This window comes from Phocoena phocoena, chromosome 20 (assembly GCF_963924675.1).
Source record: "Phocoena phocoena chromosome 20, mPhoPho1.1, whole genome shotgun sequence".
NCBI lineage: Eukaryota > Metazoa > Chordata > Mammalia > Artiodactyla > Phocoenidae > Phocoena > Phocoena phocoena.
The window spans coordinates 7,045,640-7,068,317 of record NC_089238.1 but is presented as its reverse complement, the minus strand read 5'-3'; the positions used below and the strand labels follow the sequence as shown (position 1 = coordinate 7,068,317).

Here is a 22,678-nt window from a genome sequence, read left to right as displayed (position 1 = left end):
TAGCGAAGGAGGGAAGATCTCTATCATTCTGGGTAAAGGGATGGGGTGGGGGCTTGCCAAGGTGGAGAGGTCTGTGGGTGGCAGTGTGGGAAACCTAGGGGAGGAAGGGTGCAAAGGATGTGGAGAAGGGCAAGACTGAATGAGGCGGGTGCAGGTATCTGGAGGTGGCTGACCTCTGGGTGAACCTGGGCTCAGCTATGGCCTTGAGCAGTGTGACTTTGGGCAAGTTGTCTTCTCAGCCTTGGTGGGCTGTTCTGCAAAATGGGTACAAGCATCCCCCCAAGACAATGGGACTGGGAGCCCAAGAGTGGGGCGTGAAGGCTCTTAGGGACCAAGGGAAGGGTCTAGAAGCGTCTGAGGGAGGAACTGCTGGGTTTCCGGGGCTCCCCAGGGTGCAAGGATGACCCACCCTCCTGCTAACACCTTTCCCTGCGGCCAGACACACCAACTGGTCCTGTACCAGACGGGCTTGCCCAGCACTCAAGGACACTCTGAATCTCGCCTGGGCATTGGATGAGAAGACCTCTTACCAAAATGAAAAGGTAGAGACTGTTCAATGAACAGAACAGTACTTGCATGGAAATCTCACGTTGGTTGAAAAAACTCATGTGAGAAAGACCTGGAAGGACAGGACCTGGGTATCGCTCAGAGAGTCAGGACTTTTAAGACTTTATTTTTGCAATCTTTGCTTGACTGTGTGCTCTGGTTCTCCACACTGCACAGGGTCTGCTTTTGTGATTCAATGGTTATTAAAAACATAGCTTTAAAGCCCACCCCTGCCCTCCTAGTCAAGTCTGAGCTCCAGGCAGGTCCACTAGGCCTGGGTGCTCTGAACTCCTCCCTCTTCACACCTGCCAAGTGCTGCCTCTGGGACTTTACACTTGCGGTTTCCTCTTCCTTTTCACCCTCCAGCCTCCAGGTAGTGGGGGAAGGAGTGTTCCTGACCGCCTTCTCTAGACAGGGTGCCGGCCCTTCGCTTTCTCAGTCACACACAGCACTTCATTTCCTTTGCGTGTCTTATCAAACTTTACAACGGGAGACGCGTTCCGGGTCGCCTCCTGGGCTTCAAATTTGGTTTAACTCAAAAGAAAGTGCGGGGATTTCTACAGTCCGTTAAAGTGGCGCCCTCCTGTGGTCGCGGCCCAGACTCCGACCTCTGGCCACTCAACCCATTTAAAGCTGTGCGTTTGCATTCGATTCAGATATTACCCTTACCGTGAGACCACATCAAATATTTTTAGCCCACGCTTTCAAAGCGCAGTCGTTCCTGAGCTCACGCTGTCACCGGGCTCTGGCGCGGTGAATGAAGGCGCCACACGGCCTGTCGCGTCCAACAAGCCCATTTATTTGGTTTACCGCGCGCTCAGGCCTGCATCACCGGCCGGGACTTCTCGGCCTGCAGCTTCACTCCGGAGCCCGCGAAGCCCGTGCCGCCCTAGAGGAGGAGGAAGAGAGGCGGCGGGGAGCTGGGGTGCCGTGGGGGTTCCCCAGCCCGCGAGGTTAGGTTGGGCCCCGCCCCCTTGGTGGGGCGGGGCCTCGGTAAGGGGGCGGGCCCTCTGGAAGTAGGTCGGGGTTACCGGAAGGCTAGGGGACAGGGAGGAGGGGTGCCACTCACCCGCTGCAGCACGATGACGTCGCGGTCCGTGAGCTTCTCTCCGGTCACGGGGTCCACCATGTCCTTGCGAATCAGCTTCTCCACGCACTCCACGGTGACCACGGCCCCACTGCAGTGAGGGTGAGTGTGGGGTACGACGATCAGAGGCCCCGCCCCAAGGAGAGAGCCGCACCCCAAGCCCGCCCCGTCCCACAGGTCCCCAGGCTGTCCCCCCAGGTGACTCACGAGGGCCGCAGGACGGCGCACGGTGTGGCGTTGCTCAGGCTGTCGCGGGTCACGGCACACACGTAGCGTTCGCTGCGCGTGATGAGCCCCACGCGGTCCACGGAGCTGTCGAGCGGCGTGAAGCGCACGGGCGTCAGGTCGGACATGCGCAGCGGCTTCCCGGACATGGGGCAGGTCACAATGCGCGACTGGGGAGCAGGAGGGGGGCCGAGTCAACAGGCGGGGCTAGAGCCAGGCGGAGGGAGGATGGGGGTCCCTGTGAGGGAGGGGAGGGGGCCCTCAGGACCCTGGCCCTCTCTGGCAAAGTGGGCACACACAGGCGCTTACTGGAGTAGGGGGCTCACCGGCTTCTCCAGCTTGGTGGCCTTGGCCTCGGGGGTCAGCGATGGGATCCAGAAGCTGGGCAGCGCTTTGTCCTTGTCCTTGCCTGTGGGGCCCGCGCTGGACCCGGGTCGGGCATCATCTGCGGGGGGGAGAGGGGTTCGGACGCAACCAGGGAGGCACCTGGCCCCGCGGGAGCCCCACCCACTTGCATGTCCACTTCTCTCTCACCTGGGCAGTTCCCGGAGGCGGCCTTGGGCGTGAAGGGGTTGAGGGGCCGGCTCACGATGGCCGCCTCCTTCTCCAGGAAGCCCCGCACCTGGTCCTGCGCGGCCGCCCGCCGCAGCCCCTTCTGCTCCTCACGCCGGGCGCCCCGCTGCTTCTCGTAGGCCTGCGGGCAGCCAGGCAGGAGCGAGCTAGGCATCTTCCCGTGGCTTGTGAGTTTGGGGCACCCTAGGTGGGGGCTGGGGTGCCTCTTTGAATTTAGAGGTGGGTGAACTGGAATCCACACAGGGGAGGCTCCTGGCAGAGGCTCTGTCTGGTAGAGGCTGGTGACTGCCTGGGTGTGAATCTTTAATCGGCTGCACTGTTATCCATGGTGCGCCTCTGCTGCCTTTGCCTGTCCCTTCACCAACTGTAGGACAGTTAAGCCATCTCCACTTTAGCTGGTTTGGGACTCGGTGGTCAACAGCTTGGCTGAAGCGAGACTGCCAGAGCTCAAACGCTGCCTTTGTCACTGATTAGCTCTGTGGCCTCCAGTAAGCACTGTGACCTCTCCTGGCCTCAGTTTCTTCATCCGTAAAACGGGCTGACAATGGTGACCTACCTCGGAGGCTCACTGGGAGGGTTACACAGGAGGATTTTTTAAAACACTTAGCACCTGGCCTGGCACATAGTAAGTGCTCAGTAAATGTAATTTGGGGCCATATGTTATTAATTATACAGTATATCTTATCACTTATCTATTATACAGTCCGTACAGTGTAGACTCTGTCCCTGCCCTCAACAGCCCGAGTTCCAGGATAGTAGGGAGCAGAGAAGGTTTATGGAGCCATGAAGGCTCAGGCAGCGTGAGGGCAAGAGGAGACACTGCTCCGGTCACCGAGTGAGCAAGGAGGGAACGCTGACGCTGACTGATGCTCGGGAGGGCTTCCGATGTGGGCTCCACGATGAGGGGGCCACCAGGCTGGGTGGAGGACCTGGGCAGAGGGGAAGCCACGCACTCCAGACCAAAAGCTCAACAAGAATCTGGCCCCCAGTGCTTCCTGAGCTCTGGAAAAGCCGGCAGGACAAGGAGGGAGACAGGGTCCCTCCTAGCCACAAAATGAGCTCAGCAACGGAAGGTGGGCCTGGCTCCAAGAAAATGCCTAAGAAGTTCTTGTCTGTGAGCATTTCCCGCATGCCCTGCAGTGCCCTCTAGTTTGGCCCTGTCAGCCCATTTCAGAGACAAGGAGATGAGCTGGCATCCACTCATTTACCAGGTATGTCCCGAGAACCTAGGGCCTTGGGGTGGGTGAGAGCCCCGCTCCCTGCCCCTGGGGCCTGTATCAGACAGCCACAGGTAGAGTCACAACTGTGACCAGTGCCAAAGAAGAGGTGACAGGGGCAGGCCCTCAGGGCCCTGGACTAGCAAAAGGCCAGAGGAGGCAACACCTGGGCTGAAATCTGGAGAACGAGAAGAATTTAACCAGAAGTGGGAGGGGACGGTGTGCCCGGCAGAGGGAACAGCACAGGAGAGGCCTGGGCGGGGAGCAATTTAGATGGGAGGCCCAGCATCGAAACCACCTACCCACGCCTGCACCCCCTTCTCCCAGCCCAACCACCTTCATCTGCCGGGCGATCTCCTTCTTCTGGTGCAAAATGTACTCTAGGATTGCCTCCCGCTCATACAGGTAGCCATCGGGGCTGCAAAGAGAGGAGGGGATGAGAAAACATGGGCCTGGCCCAGGCCACATGGCCAGAGATTGATCGTCACTGCTGAACATCAGCTCCCTGCCCAGGGCAACCACTAAGCGTCTTCGAGGCAGCTGCTCACTCAGGGCTTGGCTTAGCTCTCTGAGGTGACCGCACTGTTTTAACTCTCCCGGCTCTATAATGTTCTCTGATGCGTAGGCAAAATCTCGCACTGTAAACGGTTAGCTCAGCAGGCCTGGGCTGTCCAAACCCTGCACATTCCAACCAAAGGACTGGCTCCTGGGAGGGCACCTCTAGGCCTTGGAATGTCCTGCCTGTTAAGAGTGTCTCTGTTGGCCTGGGAGGTTGGGACCATGTGGTGTGAGCTGGACCTCTGGAGGGGCTGAAGACCAAGGTCAGCCAGGCCTAGGTGACTAACCTCCAATAAAAACCCTGGACACCAAGGCTGGAGCGAGCTTCCTGGTGGGTAGTAACTGCTGCTGCGAAAATTAAGCGCTTTCCTGCGACTCCACTGAGAGAGACAAAGGAAGCTTGTGCCTGGTCTGTCTGGGACTCTGCCCCATGTGTCTTTTCCCACTGCTGATTTTATTTATTTAAAAATTTTTGGGGGGTCTTCCCTGGTGGCACAGTGATTAAGAATCTGCCTGCCAATGCAGGGGACACGGGTTCAAGCCCTGGTCCGGGAAGATCCCACAGGTCGTGGAGCAACTAAGCCCGTGCGCTACAACTACTGAGCCTGCGCTCTAGAGCCCATGAGCTACAACTACTGAGCCCGTGTGCCACTACTGAAACCCGTGCGCCTAGAGCCCATGATCCACAACAAGAGAAGCCACCCCAATGAGAAGCCCGCATACCACAATGAAGAGTAGCCCCCACTCGCCGCAACTAGAGAAAGCCCGCGCGCAGCAACAAACACCCAATGCAGCCATAAATAAATAAATTTATTAAAAAAAATTTTTTTTTGGCCATGCCACGCGGCATGTGGGATCTTTTATTTTATTTATTTTTGGCTGCGTTGTGTCTTTGTTGCTGCGTACGGGCTTTCTCTAGTTGCGGCGAGTGGCGGCTACTCTTCGTTGCGGTGCGTGGGCTTCTCATTGCAGTGGCTTCTCTTGTTCCGGAGCATGGGCTCTAGGTGCGTGGGCTTCAGCAGTTGTGGCTCATGGGCTCTAGAGCACAGGCTCAGTAGTTGTGGCGCATGGGTTTAGCTGCTCTGTGCTATGTGGGATCTTCCCGGACTGGGGATCAAGCCCGTGTCCCCTGTATTGGCAGGCGAATTCTTGACCACTGTGCCACCAGGGAAGCCCGGCATGTAGGATCTTAGTTCCCCGACCAGGGATCAAACCCACGCCCCCTGCACTGGAAGCTCAGAGTCTTAACCACTGGACTGCCTGGGAAACCACCCCCATTGCTGGTTTTAATCTGTAACCTTTTGCTGTCATAAGCTGTCATTTGAGGATAACTGCTTTGCTGAGTTCTGTGTGTTCTTCTAGTGAACCACTGAACCTCCCGGTGGCCTCGGGGACCCTGAACCACGATCTACTTTCATCGCGATGTCTACAAAATGGACCAGTAATTGAGCACATATTTAGTCAGTGGACTAAGTACCTTCTACCCATTATCTCACTGAAGCCTTTGCCAGACGCTAAGAGGTAGGTAACAGTAAGCACTCCACACGTGAGCTGTTATTATGGGCTAGCAACTTTCCAGGAGCCCTACCCTCTATTGTGAATGTATTCTTTTCCACACCCCATGAAGCGTACTAGGATCATGCCCATGTCTCAGAGGAGAACACTGAGGCTGCGGGAGGGTAGGTGGCTTGCCAGGGCACCCTGGCTGTGCAGCCCCCTCCTGGCGATTCCCTTGCCCTCGTCACCCTGACCCGCCCACCCGCGTTCCCAGCTTACGTAACAACAGGGTCATGGCACGGCTGCAGAGAGAGGCAGCAGCAATCGAAGTCCTTGACGGCATCCCGGCTCAGTCGAATGTTCTGGGTGCCGTAGCCTGAGGCCGCTGGGGACAGAGAGAGGCAGAGGGATGGAGAGGCAGGAGACGTGCCCTTCTCCAAACCCGGAGAGAAAGGCACAGAGAGGACTCCGAGGTAGGGGGACTCAGAGAACAGGCAGTCAAGAGCTTGGGCTGTGTGTCTGCGTTGGGGACAGGGCTGCACAACCCACAGGAAGGCGTTCATCCTCAGAGGGTAAGTGACAGACAGGCCCTGTCCCAGAGGCAGCTCGGGGAAGAGGCTCGTAACTGACTCCCCTCGGGCCTTCTGGCTCTGTGACCAAGCTCAAGCGTCTGTACCTCTCTGGGCCTCAGTTTCCACCTCTGGAATATGGCCTGACAACAGTCATTCCTTCCTCAGTGGGTGTCTGGGAGGCTTAGCATGGAAGGCACTTAACGCAGTGCCCACGACAAGGCAGGGAGAAGGTTGCTGGCTCACGTGGGCTGTTACGTTTCCGGTCATGACGATCAGTCACGTGGCTGTTACTTACACGGTCGGGGGAAAGACACGTGCCCAGAGAGCACAACCAGAGGAGCAAAGTAACATGGGGACTTCAGGGTCCATTTGCCCCCTCCCCCAAACCCAGTACCTGTGTCCTTCTTCTTCTCATGGTAGGTGTAGACGGCCCCCGCCGTGCAGTTCTTGCCGTGGCGCGTCATCCCAGGGGGTAATGAAGGGGCAGCTGCAGGGCTGTGTGACCAGAGGGGGCCCACGCAGAGAGGACTGGACCTTTCTGGCCCCCGACTTGATCTGATGGGAAAGCTGGGAGTGGGGCAGGGGAAGAGAGTTTTGCACACGTTAAATGGTTAAGAAATGCCTATACCTCCCAAAAACAAATATGGCACTTAACCCTGAAAAAGACCTGAAGTTTGCTTGTGGAAGTGGTGTCGGAAGGGGTACACGTTGTGAGTTACTGTGAGGTGGTGGAAGGAGGGTTATCTGATGGAAAGTTCTAGCACCAGATGTGATCGGTGGGGCTCGTAACACGAATGGGGAACTGAAGCGCCCAGTAGATGTTCTGGATGTGTTGAGCGTGTGTTCTGTGTACGCCTACACGCTCATTTCAACCAAGCGCACCTGGCTTCAGTTAGGTGCAACATGCCTTATGTTCAAATTGTTCCCTAATGTATCCATCGCACTGGAATAAATCTCGAGTTTTCAAAACAAGTGTTAGAGCAGAACTGACTGTACACGGAACGCTGGCAAGTCAACAAGAAAAACCTAGCTACCCCAAGAGGAAAATGGGGTATGATCCTGCGTGCCGAGGATATGAAGAGGCGATTTACAGAAGCAGCTCAAAGACTAACAGGTAGATGGAGAGATGCCTCAAATTCTCCTCACAGGAAAACCACAGCGAGACATCATTTTAAATCTATCACTAGGCTGGCGGATGAAACTTCGAGAGCTGGATAAGGTGGCTGGATAGGGTGAGGGTGGGTGATAGGAATCCCCTCAGGTGATGCTGCGGGAACACAGGCTGGTGGTACTTCAGCAAAGTGAGTGCAGGCGATTCTGCACTTGGGTGTATGTGCCCCAAAGGCGACACCACTAGGGAGCATGTGTGAGGATGTTCACAGTGGTGTTATTTATACTGGAGGGGAGTCAAAGGCAACTGAATATCCCGCCCTCGTGGAATGGATAGTGACTGCCCCTCATGGAGACCACCCAGCAGTGAGATGCAACTGACTAGGTGTGTACAGAGCATCGTGGGTGACTTTTTTTCTTTTGGCAGTGCCATGCAGCTTGTGGAATCTTAGTTTCCCAACCAGGGATTGAACCCTCACCCTCGGCAGTGAAAGCGCTGAGTCCTGACCACCAGACCAACAGGGAGTTCCTGTGGGTGGATCTTAAAAACACAATGCTGGGTGAAAAAAGTAAGAAATAAAACAATCTGCACATGAACAAAACAATACATTTTAAACACCTGCAAACAAAAGATGATGCATAAAGAGTGACTGCCCACACAGGGGAGGGGACTGACCGGGGGATAAATAAGAATAAATGGAACAAGAAGGAGGGGGTTATATGGATCAAAGGAATAAGACCTGCCTGGGCTTGAGTCCAAGGTTGGCCCCCTGCTGGCTGTGACTCTGGACTCGTAATTTCCTCTCTGAGTCCTTTGGTAAGAAGTGGGGAGAACCATAGGATCTAGTTGACACGACTGGATTGCTGTGTGGACTAAATGAGGTCATACTCAGAGCATGGCATATGGAATGTTCAGGAAATACTCTCTCTGGCTCTGTGGCTGAAAGGAGGATCCAGAAGGGGGGGGGGGAGGCACAACCAGGAGCACCCACAATGTAAAAGGCAACTTCATCTTATTTCCCGGTTCCGGATGCTTTCAGAAACTTGCCTTTCACTTTCAGAACTCAAACACCTCTCTCCTTGAGCTACAGATCTCGCACGCCCCCTACTGGCGTCTTCCTCCCAGAAACCCATTTTTTGTTTTGTAGGTATATTTACATAGAATAGATGCACAGACCTTAAGGATGCAGCTTGATACGTTTTGACAACTGCATACACCCTCGTAACTACCCCCCCCAATCGAGATGCGAAACATTTCTATCACCCCAGCCGCGGCCACTGTGCTGATTGCAGAAGGTAACCTTGGTGAAACACCCCAACTCCACCCACCGCCCCTCCTCCAGCTTCCCCTCACCCCCAGCTTTGGAGCAAGTCCAGCACCTGCTGCCACCCAGCTCACCTGCCATCCCCCTCCTCCGCCCTGGCCCCATGGCTTCCGCCCCAGCTCCCCCCTCCCCACTGGCACTCATGAAGGTCGAGTTCACCTCCTCAGGGACAAATTCCCCACTCTATTCTTAGTTGTCAACTGCTTTGACCCTCTGCGGTATTTGGCACTGGGCTGCTTGTCTTGTAGCCAAGTTCTTTGGCTTTGTGGACCGGGACATTTTCCCTCTGAGAGAGAGGAACCGCTATAGATGGAGCATTTCTTTATTTTGCCAGGCGGTCATGGGAATAATCCCAAGGGACACTGCTTGACCCCCTGACCCCCAGGCCAACTCTCAATCATCCAACCTCAGCCACCCTCTGAGGTCCGTCCCACCCCCATCTCCACTTTGGAGAGGGGCAAACTGAGGCACAGAAGTGAAGCCATTTGCCTAGGGCAGTGGTTCTCAAAGGAAGGTCCAGGGACCCCAGGGGTCCCTAAGATAGTTTCAGGGAGTCCACAAAACTATTTTTGTAATACTAAATCATGTTTGGGACTTCCCTGGTGGTCCAGTGGCTAAGACTCTGTGCTCTCGATGCAGGGGGCATGGGTTCGATCCCCGGTCAGGGAACTAGATCCCGCACGCATGCCGCAACTAAGAGTTCGCATGCTCCAACTAAAGATCCTGCGTGCCGCAACGAAGATCCCACGTGCTCCAACTAAGACCCAGCGCAGCCAAATAAATAAATAAAACAAGTGCGTTTGCCTTTGTTCCTCTCCTTCTCTCAAGGGTCTAGTGGGGTCTCCAGAGGCCGTGTGACGTGTGCTTGTGCATCCTCGGGTTTTAAAAATGTCTGTTATATTATGCGGAGTGAACAGAGCCAGGGACAAAAGGCCACGTGTTGTTGATTCCATTTATATGAAAGGTCCAGAATGGGCAGACCCATAGAGACAGAAAGCAGATTGGTGGTTGCCACAGGCTGGGAGAAGGGGGGACCGGGGGCGGGGGCGTGCAGTGGCTGCTAAGGGGTATGGGGTTTCTTTCTGCAGTGATGAAAATGTCCTGAAATCAGAAAATGGTGATGGTTGCAAAAACAGTGATTGTACGGAAAACCAAGAATTGTATACTTTAAATGGGTGAGTTTTGTGTCATGTGAATTATATCTCAATAAAGACAGTTTCATGCCTGTTTTCCTTTCTCATATGGCAAATCGCTCTTCCTTTCGGCCATGCAGCGAGGCTTGCAGGATCTTACTTCCCTGACCAGGGATCGAACCCAGGCCCTCAGCAGTGAAAGTGCCGAGTCCTAACCACTGGACTGCCGGGGGAATTCCCCTGATATGGCAAATCCTGATAGACAGAACTCCCACAAACAAAAGCTTTTCGGAGTCCTCGATGATTTTTAAGGTGCTGAGACCAAAAAGCTTGAGAACTGCTGACTAGGGTTGACCAGGGGTCAGCAGCTTTATTGTCTCCTCAGTGAGGAAAACCTCAAAAGAGAAAACAGAACTACTACCATCTCACGTCACTAGCTTTTCAGAGAGGCCACGTCCAAAGTAACATCAGGTGTTATATATCCTCCTTCCCATTTTACAGAGGAGAAAACAGGCCCATGAAGTCCCCCAGCTGGGAAGCGGCAACAGAGCCAGACTCGAACCCAGGCAGCCGGGCTCTGGAGCCTCACCCTTAACCATGTGACAGCTGCAGTCCTCCTGGGGAGGTTACAATCCAAGAATAAAGGCCAACTCATTCCCGTTCTCTTACAAAGTCTTCAAAATCCAGAGTCTAGTCCACTCTCTCAACTCATCTCAATTCAGACACGAAAGTTTCATTGCAGAAACTTGTCCTATATTTCGGGTTCATAAAATTTACAGGAGCAAATGTACATTCACACGCCCTGCTTGTGCCAAACGTACTTAAAAGTTTTCCAGGAATTGAATCCAGTATCGGTGCTTGAATTTAAATTAATTAAAATGAAATGATTAAAAAACACAGTCCCTTGGGGGCACTAGCCACATATCAAAGTGCCCCACAGCTTCTGGGGACTCGTGGCTACCGTGCTTAAAAAACATGACCACAATACCGTTAACGCATTAATAATCCCTTCACATCCTTTACTATCCAGCTGGTATTCAAGTCTCCCTTATTCTCTCCCGACTGTCTTTTTCTGCAGTTGATTCGTCTGAATCCTGAATCTCTTGGGGTCAGAGAACCCTCTGAGAACTAAAGGATGCTACGAGCCCCCTCCCTTTAGTAGCGTGGGTCACGTGGATGCTGCAGGCCGTCCCAGGCGGGCGGAGACCTGTGTTAAAGGAACCCAAAGGGTCGATTACACTCAAGGAAATCACAGACACAAACAGGATGTGTTGGAAGCAGGAAAGAGGGAGCTCCCTAAGAGCAAAAGCGAGGGTCTGAGATGTTCTATTAATAATGACTGGTATTTATTTAAGAGGTTTGGTGCACCTGGCCCTGTTCTAAGTATTTTATACATATTAACTCCACCAGACGCCACAACCCAAACAGTTGCTACAAACAAGGAAACAGAGGCTGGGAGAAGGTGCCCAAGGTCATGCAGCCGGGGTCTGACCCAGGCATGAGTCTGTGGCCTTCACCACCCGTGATGCTGTAGCCTCAGGCACTGTGCTGACTCTCACCGTGGAGTGGGGCAGCTCCTGTAACCCTGGACCTTCTCCCTGGAAATCCCGTCCCCTTCCTCCTCCCAGGCTCCATCAGGAGTCGCCTCTTCCAGGAAGCCTGAGTTAGGCATTCCTGGTGCTCTGACAATGCCCTGATTTCCGTCCATTATAGCTGCCACCCCTCAGAATTTCTCCCCCCAGACTAGAAGCCCCTAGAGGCGGGGGCTGGGTTGGACTCCAGGATGGGTCCTGGCACTGCATGGCACCTGGGGGGCACAGAGATGTCAGATAGATGTTAACCACTTCCAACCCTAGGGCCAGGAGAGTTGTGTAATCAACGAATGAATCATCCATCCAATCAATATAAAAGCACTACAGGAATAGAAATGACCATCACATCCTTCCAACGCTTATGCACCAGGCCCTGGGCGAAGCGCTTCACAGTTCTGAACGCGTTCAGTCCTCGGGATAACCTGCGAGGTAGGTTCTCCCCATTTTAGAGGTGAGAAAACAGAGGCCCAGAGGGATTAACTGGTCTCTTCCTCAGTCTGTTTCTTGACGGAGGAGCCCTGGTGAGCTTTTCAAAAGGGAGCTTAGATCACGTCACTCCCTTGTACTGCTCCTTGGATGTGGCTCAAGGTGAAAAACAGCTTGGATAAAGAAATGTGGGAGGAATGAAAGAATTGGAAAGCCACCATTTTGCAACCCCTGATGACGTAACTGATTCACTAAGGCACCTGATGGCAACTGGACATCCGCAGGGTGCTGATACTTGCTAGTAGAAAGGAGAAAAACATAGCTTTACGACGGCGTGTCTGTGCTGTTCCTACCTGTATTCGTCAGCTAGGACTGCCAAAACAAAATGCCATAGGCTGGGTGGCTTACACAACAGACGATGATTTTCTCACAGTTCTGGAGGCCAGGAGTCTGAGATCAGGGTGCCACCATGGTTGGGTTTTGGTGAGGCCTCTCCTCCTGGCTTGCAGATGGCTGGCCACCTTCTGGCTGTGTCCTCACAGGGCGGAGTGCTTGCTCTCTGGTATCTCCTGTTCTTCTAAGGACACCAACCCCATGGATTAGGACCCCACTCTTATGACCTCATTTAACCCTAATTACTTCGGGAAAGGTCCTATCTCCAAATAGTCATATTGGAGATATAAGATTTCGGGTGGGGTTGGGGACAAACGTTAAGTCTGTAAACACTACCTGAAGCCCCCGATCAATCTCACCGTCCCTAAAAGTGGGACAGCCAGGTGTGAAGCTAGCAGCGCTGAAGCAGCCATGCCAAGATGCCTGAAGCTAAATTACTCAAGCCTTTCAATTTAATTTCCTGATTCCAGGAAGCCAGAGGCTATAGCAGGGATCCGCCAGAAAAGGCTAGAGAGTAAAGATTTTCACCTTTGTTGGCCACCTGCCCCTGTCACAACTACTCAGCTCTGCCCTTGTATGGCAAAGCATCCGTGGACACTATGTAACTCAATGGCCATGGCCGTGTTCCAATAAAACTTCTTTTATGGACACTGGTATCTGAATCACATATCACAAAATATTATTCTTCTTTTGAATTTTTCCAATTTTTAAAAAATTGATTTACAGGATTGTGTTAGTTTCAGGTGTACAGCAAAGTGATTCATATATATATTCTTTTTCAGATTCTTTTCCCTTATAGGGTATTACAAAATATTGAGTATAGTTCTCTGTGAGATACAGTGGATCCTTGTTGGTTACGGTCTTTTTCAATTATTGAAAAATGTTAAAAACCATTCTTGGTTTGCAAGCTGTACCAAAACAGGTGGTGGTAGCCAATCATCTGTCTGACAAAGGAACTGTATCTAGAATGTATAAGAAATTTACAACCCAATAATAAAAAGACACATAACCCAATTTAAAAATGGGCAAAGGATCAAAACAGACGTTTCTCCAAAGAGGATATATAAATGGCCAATAAGCACATGAAAAAAATGTTCCACATCATTAATCATGAAGGAAATGCAGTCAAAACAGCAGTGAGGGACTTCCTTGGTGGTCCAGCGATTAAGACTTTGCTTTCCAATGCAAGGGGTGCGGGTTCGTTCCCTGGTCCAGGAGCGAGCACCCCACATGCCTCATGCCTCATGGCCAAAAAAACAAAACATAAAACAGGAGCGGGGCTTCCCTAGTGGCGCAGTGGTTAAGAATCCGCCTGCCACTGCAGTGGACATGGGTTCGAGCCCTGGTCCAGGAAGATCCCACATGCCACGGAGCAACTAAGCCCATGCGCCACAACTACTGAGTGTACGCTCTAGAGCCGGCGAGCCACAACTAATGAAGCCCACATGCCTAGAGCCCGTGCTCCGCAACAAGAGAAGCCACCACAATGAGAAGCCCGTACACTGCAATGAAGAGTAGCCCCTGCTCCCAGCAACCAGAGAAAGCCCGCGCACAACAATGAAGACCCAACACAGCCAAAAATAAATAAATAAATAAATAAATTTAAAAGAAAAAGAAAAAAAAAGAAGCAATACTGTAACAAATTAAATAAAGACTTTAAAAAGGGTCCCCATTGAAAAAATCTTAAAAAAAAACAAAAACAAGAAACAGCAGTGAGATACTACTTCACACCCACAGGATAACTACAGTCAAAAAGTCAGACGATGTACTTCCCTGGCAGTCCGGTGGTTAAGACTCCGCTCATCCACTGCAGGGGACACAGGTTCGATTCCCGGTCGGGGAAGATCCCGCATGCCACTCGGCATGGCCAAAAAGAAAAAGTTGGATCATAACAAGTGTGGAGAAATTGAAACACTCAGACACTGAGGGTGGGAATGCAAAATGAAGCAGCCACTTTGGAAAAGTCTGGCAGTTCCTCAGAAGGCTAAACACAGAGTTACCATTTGATTCAGCAATTCCACCGCCAAAAGAAATGAAAACTTATGTCCACACTAAATCTTGTACACAAGTGCAAGCAGCATATTCACAATAGCCAAAAAGTGGAAACAACACAAACGTCCATTGACTGACTCGTGGATAAACAAAATATGGTATATCTCATACAAAGGAATATTATGTAGCTTAAAAAAAAAAGAAGTACTGGTACATGCTACAAAATGGATGAACCCTGACAACATTATGCTAAGTGAAAGAAACCAGACAGGAAAAAGATTCCATTTATGTGAAAAGTCCAGATTAGGTTAATCCATAGAGAGAGGGTGTGGCAATTGGGGAGGGGGGTGCAGCGGGAATAATGGAGGAATAAGTGAAAGGCCATCACCATTTCAAAGAAGCAAAAAGACAAGTTCAGATGGTGGGATGATAACGGAATAACTGATCCAGTTTCTTCAATGAATCAATTGCCAAGGAAAACAACAGGGTGGGGTGGAGGTGAGACTGTTTGAAGTTAAGAGCAACTTAAGAGACATTAACAATGACTTGAATGGATTCTGATTCAAAAAAGTGAAACTTCTTTTTTTTAAAGGCATTTTTTCAGAAGGAGAATTTGATTATGGACCAAGTAATAGGTAATATTAGGGTTGCTTTTGTAAGTGTAATAGTATTGTGGTCATGGAGGAAAATGTCCCTGCTTTTTTGTGTGCGTGTGTGCTTTTTAAAAATTAAAATTTTTAAAAAAAGTTTAAGTATAGTTAATTTACAATGTTGTAAAAATGTCCCTGGTTTTTACACATGTATCCTGAAATGTCACGATGGATAGGATTTGCCTTATATATTTAATCTTAAAAAATACCCAGCCAATATGTCAAAAAATATTAATAATTGGTAACTCTGGGCGATAGGGATTCTTCTATTATTCTCTCACTTTTATATAAGTTGGTACATTTTCATAATAAAACATAATAAAATATTAAAGTGAAACTGCTTTAAGGACCCATCAAGACCCGAGTTCACACCGAATCAGCAACACCATCAGGAAGTGAACCCAGGACTGCCTGACCCCAAAGCTCCACAGAGGAAAACGTTAACCCAACAGCTACTCCGAGAGGGAAGCGGCTGTCAAAAGGGTGCAGGGAGGCCGCGGCAGGCGACTGCACAATCCTTCTCCGCCCTCCCCATCACAGTCTGGGAAACGGAGGCCTGGAAAGGGGTGCTTCTTTCTCAACTCTCACTCATTAGACCCCTAGGAGTCCCAGTCTCCTCTTTCCCCTGGGATTCCCGGCCCATCCGTCTACAGTGGAACTAAAACTCTACTGAGAACTGCCGGCTGAAGGTTTGGTTACCTCCAGGGAGGTAGTCCGGCTTCAAACTTGGGGCGCCTAGAGTGCTCTATTAAGGATTGCCAGGAAGTCAGGAATTCAAAATCCTGTCCTAGCTCCCTCAGGAGCCCAAGACTCTTGCCCACCGGAAGGCGATCTCACTAACACTATCCTTCCACCGCCTGGAACTCACCTCACGAACGACTCCTCCCTCGTCGGTAGCTACTTCAACTGTACCCCTACACCGGAAAGGAGCGCTGTTTTCCCTCTCCGCTCCGCTCACTTCCGCCCGGCAGAAGAGACCGGAAGTAGATCTGCCCCTATTTGCGGAGGTATCTCTTCTGGCTTGGTAAGTGCTCCCTTCTTCTCTTCCTCCCTCCGGAAACGTGAGTGGCAAGTCGAAGGTTCCGGTCAGTGAAACTGGCGTGAATAGAGGGCGTGCTTAGTATATCCTAGGCGTTTCCCTGGGCGGGCGCTTTGCGTCTCCCTAAGCCTGTGTTTAAGGACTAATCACTTCGCCCAGAGATTGTAAAGTCCGCTTACCAAAGCATATCATCCACTTTTCTGCTGTAAAATAAGAGACAATAGAGAAGGGACAACTCCTCTGTCCCCACTTTATAAATGGAGCAGTTGAGAAATCGGAAGTCAGAGCCGTTCTCAGGAAGCAGGAATTTACTACGGCATACCCACCTACCCCCAGGGACCAAGGCACAAGTTTCCCGCCAGTTTCTGGATACCTAGATATCTGGAGACCTAGCTGTTTATTTCCCTAGCTCTGTCTGTCGAGCTCTCTGGGGGGAAATTGGATAGGAGGGGAGGGGGCGACTATCCAACTCCCTAAGTGCCCCACGGTGCCGGAGACCCTGGCCTCTCTATGGGGCTCTGGACCTTAGACCCTTAATCATAAGGTCCCTTTAAATACTTTGTCCCTTACCTGAGTCCCGCCCAGGGCAGGTAATCGCAAACCCCGCCCCTCTGGCCAGAAACCGGGATTTTGCCGACTATAGTGAGCAAGGTAACCCCTCCTTCCTCTCCCCTCCCTTCTCCCCTGTCCCCCTTCACAGCTGGCTGCAGCTGTCCGAGGAGGCCCTGATTAAGGAGGAGGGGACAGTGCTCACAAGTCTAGGCAGGTAAGTGAATGTCCCTAGAGGCAGAGCTTGGCTTGGGGTCCCTGGCTACCTGGCTCCCTGCTCTTCTGGGACCCAGAAGTTGGGGCCCCCAAACCCAGGAGTCCAGGACCGCTGCCCCCTCCCCCAGCTCCTGGGCCCCAGGATACAGGCCTCTAGTTTTACCTCTTCTGTAATCTTTGATTCTGTGGCTGAATGTGGCAATGGGCACAGAGAGGTGGATATGCATGGAAATTACCAGGAAGAAGGAATCCCTATCAATGGACATGTTTATGAGCTCCTACTTTGTGTCAAAACCCATGCTGGGGGCTGCAGACACAGCAGAAAAAAAGATAAACTCCTGGGTCTGGTTTCTGGAGGAGCACTGCCTTTGCTGAAATCCTGCCTCTGAATCTTGCAAATTGTATGAACTTGGGCAAGTTCTTTTACTTCTCTGTGTCTCAGTTTCCTCCTGTATCAAACAGAGATAATAATAGCACCCTGGTGAAAATGAAACTGAGTTGATAGAGGTAAATGACCTTGAATAGTGCCTGGTCCAGGATACAGGCCACGTAAGTGTCTGCTGTTATTATCATTCCTGGACCACAGGGTCTGGGCGGGGAGACCTGGCCTCATTCTCCAGGAGCTGAGGCACTTCTCCCCTAACTACATTAGTGTCCACAAAATATGAGGAGCCACCGCTCTGTGCTGCTGCTGTACCTGGGACTGACCACCTGCCTGGACACCTCACCCAGTGGGGAGCAAGACCAAGGTGAGCGTTTGCGGGAAGAGCCGGAGTCCAGGCACAAACATCCACCTTCCTCTGGCCCAGGAAAAACCCTGCCTGCAGTTGCCTCCTCCCCCGGGACCCCATAGCTCTTAATCCCCTTAAGTTCTGGCTCCTTCATGTCCCCAGTCCTAGGAACCCTCCATTTTTCTGTCTCTTATGTCTTTTGGGTCCAGAAGTCTTCCTGGACTCCCCAGAGGCCCAGAGCTTCCTGGGCAGCCGTAGGCGGATTCCACGAGCCAATCACTGGGACCTGGAGCTGTTCACGCCAGGGAACCTGGAACGGGAGTGTCAAGAGGAGAGGTGTTCCTGGGAAGAGGCGCGGGAGTACTTTGAGGACAATACTCTGACGGTGAGGCCCTGGGGTCCCCGGAGTCCCTCTGTCTTCTCCAGGACCTGGGCTAGGGGGGAGGGTCCTGCCCCTCAGCTCCCTCTCCCTTCGTGCCTCAGAGATCATCAGGGCGGGCTGGTTTCGGGGTGTAGAATCTCCCAGTTGATGCCTCCTTTCTGCCTTCTCTCCTCCTGCCCATTCAAGGAGCGCTTTTGGGAGAACTACATCTACAATGGCAAAGGAGGTGAGTCGGGGGAGTCCTCTCATTCTGTGCAACTAAGGCAGCTCCTTTCTGTGGAGGCTGAACGAACATCCCCCAGCCCGATCTCACCCCCTCCATGTTCCATGCTCCTGAGTTCCTGGACAGGGTTGGTAAAGAAATCCCCTCCTCCGAGACTAGAGCCCTTGCCCGAGGAACCCACCACACCTTATTCGGAATAGGTCCCATGTCCCCAGGAAGGACAGTTGGAAGGAGAAGTTACAGCCTCAGGCTCAGAGGCCCTGGCCCACCTGAGCCCCTCTTTGGAGTCCAGAGCCCCAGCCCCTTCTGCAGCTTGGTTGCTAGGGGGGTTGCTCCCTAGCAACGGGGCTGGGCTAGGCCAATTGGTGGAAGCCTGTCTGTCCTCACCTGCCTGATCAGCCCAGCCCCAACCCCTCCTCTGAGTTCTGAGGCCCCATCGTGGCTGCAGCCTTGTTGCTAAGAGGGGGCTGCTCCTTAGCAACAAAGCCTGGCCAGGCTGGACCAAGGAAGACAGCAGCACTCACTACCTGGTTGGCTTCCCCTCCCCCACAACCCCATCCTGGCTTCAGCCTGGTTGCTAAGGAGGCCTTCTTCCTAGCAACCACACCTAGCCAAGCTCTGGACCCAAGGCCTCCTGCCCACAGGAGGACCCCCCTCCAGGCACAGGGCATCTCACCCCTGAGTGGCCTGGTTGCTAGGGGTGTTTCTACCTTAGCAACAGGCCCTAAGTCTGGGCTGAAGTCCTCACATTGGTTGCTAGGGGAGGTAACTGCTTTGCTACAGGCCTATCAAGGCCTGTTGGCTTCTCGAGTCCACCTGAAACATGTCAGAATCAGGAAGGCCGTCCCCCACCCCCCGCTTCTTAGTGCAGCTTTTTGCTAAGAGGGCTGAAAGCCTGAGGTTTACTGTTTGAGGAAAGTCCCCCCTACCCAGTGCTAAAGGAAGTTTCCCCAGCAGCAAGACCTAGCAAGGCCTCACAAAGCCAGGGTCCTCCCTGTTCCCCACCCCCCTTTTCCTCAGACATGAAGCTTTGATTGCTAAAGGCGCTTCACCTTAGCCAAGGGTCCACATGAGTTCTAAACACCAGCAGCCTGTTTTTGAGGGGATGTCCCTACATTCCTCCTTGATAGATAAATTGTTCCTAGCCTTCTGGTAAGGCCTTGCCCCTCCTTAGCCTGGTTGGTAAAAGGTATTGCATTCCAGAGGGGATGGGGTTGCCAGATAAAATACAAGACAGCTCCCCCCACAGCCCAGTTAAATGTGAATTTCAAATACACAGGAATAATTTTTTAGTATATCTCATATATTCCATGGGACATACTTATACTAAAAAATTAGAATTCCCTGGCAGTCCAGTGGTTAGGACTCCGTGCTTCCACTGCAGGGGGCATGGACGGGTTCGATCCCTGGTCGGGGAACTAAGATCCTGCATGACGTCTGCGGTGGCCAAAAAAAAAAGAAATTCACTGTTTATGTAAAATTCACATTTAACTGGGTATCCTCATTATTATTTGCTAAATCTGGCAATGCTCAGTATGGGGGTTCAGAGAGTTGGCTGTCTGAACTCCCTACCCTAAGTAAGCATGTCACCTGCAATCTTAGGAGGGTTCTCTCTCCTCTTAGAGAGACGATTGCCCTATTTTCTAGTCTCAGATGAGGTTATCCCAGGCCCTTTCTGCATTTAATTCATTGCATTTTTGCAACCTATTAGGGAGGGGTTATTATTCCCACTTTACAGAGCAGGAAATGGAGGCTCACAGAAATGAGCGAGGTGAGTTACCTGAGCTCACACAGCTAGGAAGTGGCCCCAGCTCTGCCTTCTTGGCCAGTCGTCTTCCCTCAGGGGAGATCTGGAAAGGTTTTCCCTACCTCAGGGGAAGGTATCTGGATGTTGGAGAGGGTGACAGCCCCTGACGCTGTGCCCTCCTCCCCCCCACAGGACGTGGACGAGGGGACGTAGCAAGCATGGCTGTGGGGCTGACAGTGGGCATCCTGCTCATGGTCCTGGCCAGCCTGGGAGCCTTTTGGTATCTGCATTGCCGTCAGAAACGAGGCCAGCAGCCCAGTCCTCAAGAGTAAGGGGGCTTTGGGGAGGAGGGGCTGGGGAGCAGGGAAGGGAGGAAGGGTCAACCTAAGGAGATGGGCCAGATTGGGGGCGGTTGGGTGCTGCTGAAAGACCTGAGGAGACCGTCATGTGGAGAGTGAGTCTGCGAGATTCGGTGTCCAGTTGTGGCATCTCTCTGACTATATCCACAGCACCTGGCACAAAGCAGGAACTCATTCAATATTTGCCCTGGCTGTCTTTGCAGTACCAGTTGTATGTGTGATTATCATTCTGTGGGTATTATATCTGGTGAGGCTGCAGCCTGTGGTCTGTGGGTGTCTGTGGGATGTCAGTTTCCGTGGTGACAAGGTGTAGCTGTGTTTTTGTGTGCCTGTGTCAGTTGTCTAGGTGTGTCTCTCTCAGTGGCAGGGTCGAAGAGAGGGCTTGAGCATTAGTCTTGAAGTATAGTGGGTCTAAAGGTTTCTAGGAAGAGTTTATTGTTAAGAGTGGATCTGGGAAATTTGTGGCTGAGTGTATCTCTGTTGTGTCTGTCTGTTTCTTGTGTGTGTCTGCCTGCCTCTCTGCAGGGCTGCCTCTTTCTCCACGACTGCCTGCTTGTATCTGGAGCACATGTGTCTGTGAACGAGTCTGTCTCAGCAGTTGTTGATTTCTGTGGCTGCCTGTCCCTGTGCATCTATCTGCCTGTCACTTCGAGGTGCTTTTCTGTGTGTAGAGTCAGGTTGAAGGTGACTCTTTTTCCTTGGTCTATCTCCCTTCCACCTCTGTCTCCTCACCACCCTCAGTGTCTCTGTCTCCCTACCTCTTTCCTCCTTCTCCCAAGGCTCTCTATCCTGATAACAGTGCACCTTCTTGTCCCCAGGGCCGAGCTCATCAGTCCCCTGAGCTCTCTGAGTCCGCCGACGTCCCTGCCTCCACCCCCACCCCCAGGCCTCCCCACCTACGAGCAGGCGCTGGCGGCCTCTGGGGTGCACGACGCACCACCGCCCCCCTACGCCAGGTATGGGGCTGGGCTTCTGCCTGGGGGCGGGGCGCAGAGGGGAGGGCACTGCCGGAGGAGGGGCGCGGGCTTAGGGGCGGGATTTGGAATTTTGAGCTTATTATCCGGGGCGAGGCTTGGAGGGCGGGGGCGTGGCCTGAAGTGTGCGTGTGTGCGTGTGTGTGTGTGTGTGTGTGTGTGTGTAGTATTATAGGGGTAGGGGTGTGTGTGTGTAGTATTATGGGGGGGTGGGTCTTGTACCCCGAGGATAGGCTGAGACACCCAGGGTGGGTCGGAGTGGTCTTGGTTGAGGGGGCAAAAACAGCCGGGCCTTTGACTCCCCACTGTGCCCCTCTCCTTGCAGCCTCTGGAGGCCGCGCTGAAGAGCTGTTTCGAGCTGTTTCGGAGTCGGGGTTCTCCGAACCGTGCCCCAGATTCACACCGGATTCCGGAAACCCCCTGGCCTCTTAAACTCCGGAGCTGAGCTTGGAGGGGTGATGGCAGTAGGGATCGTCCGGCCCGAGGCCTACCCTAACACACGTGTTTCCGCCGCCTACGGATACACGCAAGTTCCCGGGCAACGTGTTCCCGCGTCCCGGCGCCTCGTAGGCCCCCACGCTCTCCTAATGGTGGGGGTACCCACCAGCCCCGCCCCCGGGATAGGCGTGCGTGGAAACTCCGACTCAGGCGCGCAGTGCTTCGCAGACTCGCGTGTGAGTGGGTGTGAGACGGCCATCTCCCTCAGTGTCACGGGCCACGGACAGGCAGAGCCCCGCCTGTGTACACGCGTGTTTTCGTGTGCTCCCCGTGCGCGCACTGGGCACTCTGCAATCCAGGGAAAGGGTGGGGGGCATATTTGCAAGCGTGCTTGGTTGGGGGCAGGCGCACACTGCACCTGGGGGACTGGAGTTGAGCTCTTTCCCTAAATAAAAACCCTTTGGAAAAGAGACCCAAAAGAGTGAAATAATGCAAAAAAAACCCAAAACAAACTGAACCGCGTTCCCGGGCGCGTCTGCGCACGGCAGAGCTGGCTTTCTGTACAAACGCTGCGCCCTACACCCTCAGGCCCTGCTAACGCTCTGTGTCTGCCTCTCTCTCTCTTTTTTTTTTTTTTCATTTGCACGGGATTGTGGGAGGAAGCGGAGCGCAGCCAGACACCCCGCCGCCCGCCCCCCCTTCCCCTCCCCCCTCCCCCAGCCGCCTTGTGCAAAGATGGCTGCACCGTGAGCGCAGAGGAGGAGGAGGCGGCGGCGGCGGCGGCGATAGAGCGAGCACCCAGGGCCCGCACCCACCCCGGGGCCGCCCGGGACGCCCCCTCCGGAGCGCGCGTCCCCCCTTCTCTCCTGCAAGCGCCGGGGCAAAGGCGGAGACAGCGGGGTCCCTCCTCCCCCCTCTTTCCCTCCAGGGGGAACCCCCCTTCCCCCTTCGTTGGCTCGTCGGCTGCACCCCCTCCCTTGCCCGCCCCTCCGCCCCTCCGCCCCTCCGCCCCTGTCCCCTCCCTCCCCCGCCCGGGGCCTTCCCGGGCCTTCGGCGGCTGCAAAGAGAAAGAGAGAGAGAGAGAGGGAGAGAGGGAGAGAGGGAAGGGAAAAAAAAGCAACAGC

General features: G+C 53.1%; 2 protein-coding genes across 3 annotated transcripts; one reads left to right on the top strand and one right to left on the bottom strand.

Annotated features, from left to right (window-relative positions):
* Window positions 1-648: 648 nt before the first annotated feature.
* NOSIP (nitric oxide synthase interacting protein) lies at window positions 649-15,844 on the bottom strand. 2 transcript variants are annotated; one of them, XM_065898754.1, is made up of 9 exons: window positions 15,765-15,844; window positions 6,670-6,842; window positions 5,983-6,088; window positions 3,985-4,066; window positions 2,393-2,552; window positions 2,185-2,303; window positions 1,841-2,028; window positions 1,616-1,724; window positions 649-1,435 (listed from the first exon to the last, which is right to left on the bottom strand). In XM_065898754.1, the coding sequence occupies exons 2-9, from the start codon at window positions 6,737-6,739 to the stop codon at window positions 1,364-1,366; spliced, it is 906 nt and encodes a 301-aa protein (XP_065754826.1). In that variant the 5' UTR covers window positions 6,740-6,842; window positions 15,765-15,844; the 3' UTR covers window positions 649-1,363. The 2 variants fall into 2 exon arrangements, with proteins under 2 accessions (XP_065754826.1, XP_065754825.1); XM_065898753.1 differs by lacking the exon at window positions 15,765-15,844 and having other exon boundaries at window positions 1,327-1,435; window positions 2,185-2,308; window positions 2,389-2,552; window positions 6,670-6,739.
* Window positions 15,845-16,560: 716 nt separating this feature from the next.
* PRRG2 (proline rich and Gla domain 2) lies at window positions 16,561-22,024 on the top strand. Its single transcript, XM_065899328.1, has 7 exons — window positions 16,561-16,701; window positions 17,353-17,449; window positions 17,641-17,816; window positions 18,000-18,039; window positions 19,976-20,111; window positions 20,961-21,098; window positions 21,442-22,024. The coding sequence occupies exons 2-7, from the start codon at window positions 17,365-17,367 to the stop codon at window positions 21,458-21,460; spliced, it is 594 nt and encodes a 197-aa protein (XP_065755400.1). The 5' UTR covers window positions 16,561-16,701; window positions 17,353-17,364; the 3' UTR covers window positions 21,461-22,024.
* Window positions 22,025-22,678: the final 654 nt, after the last annotated feature.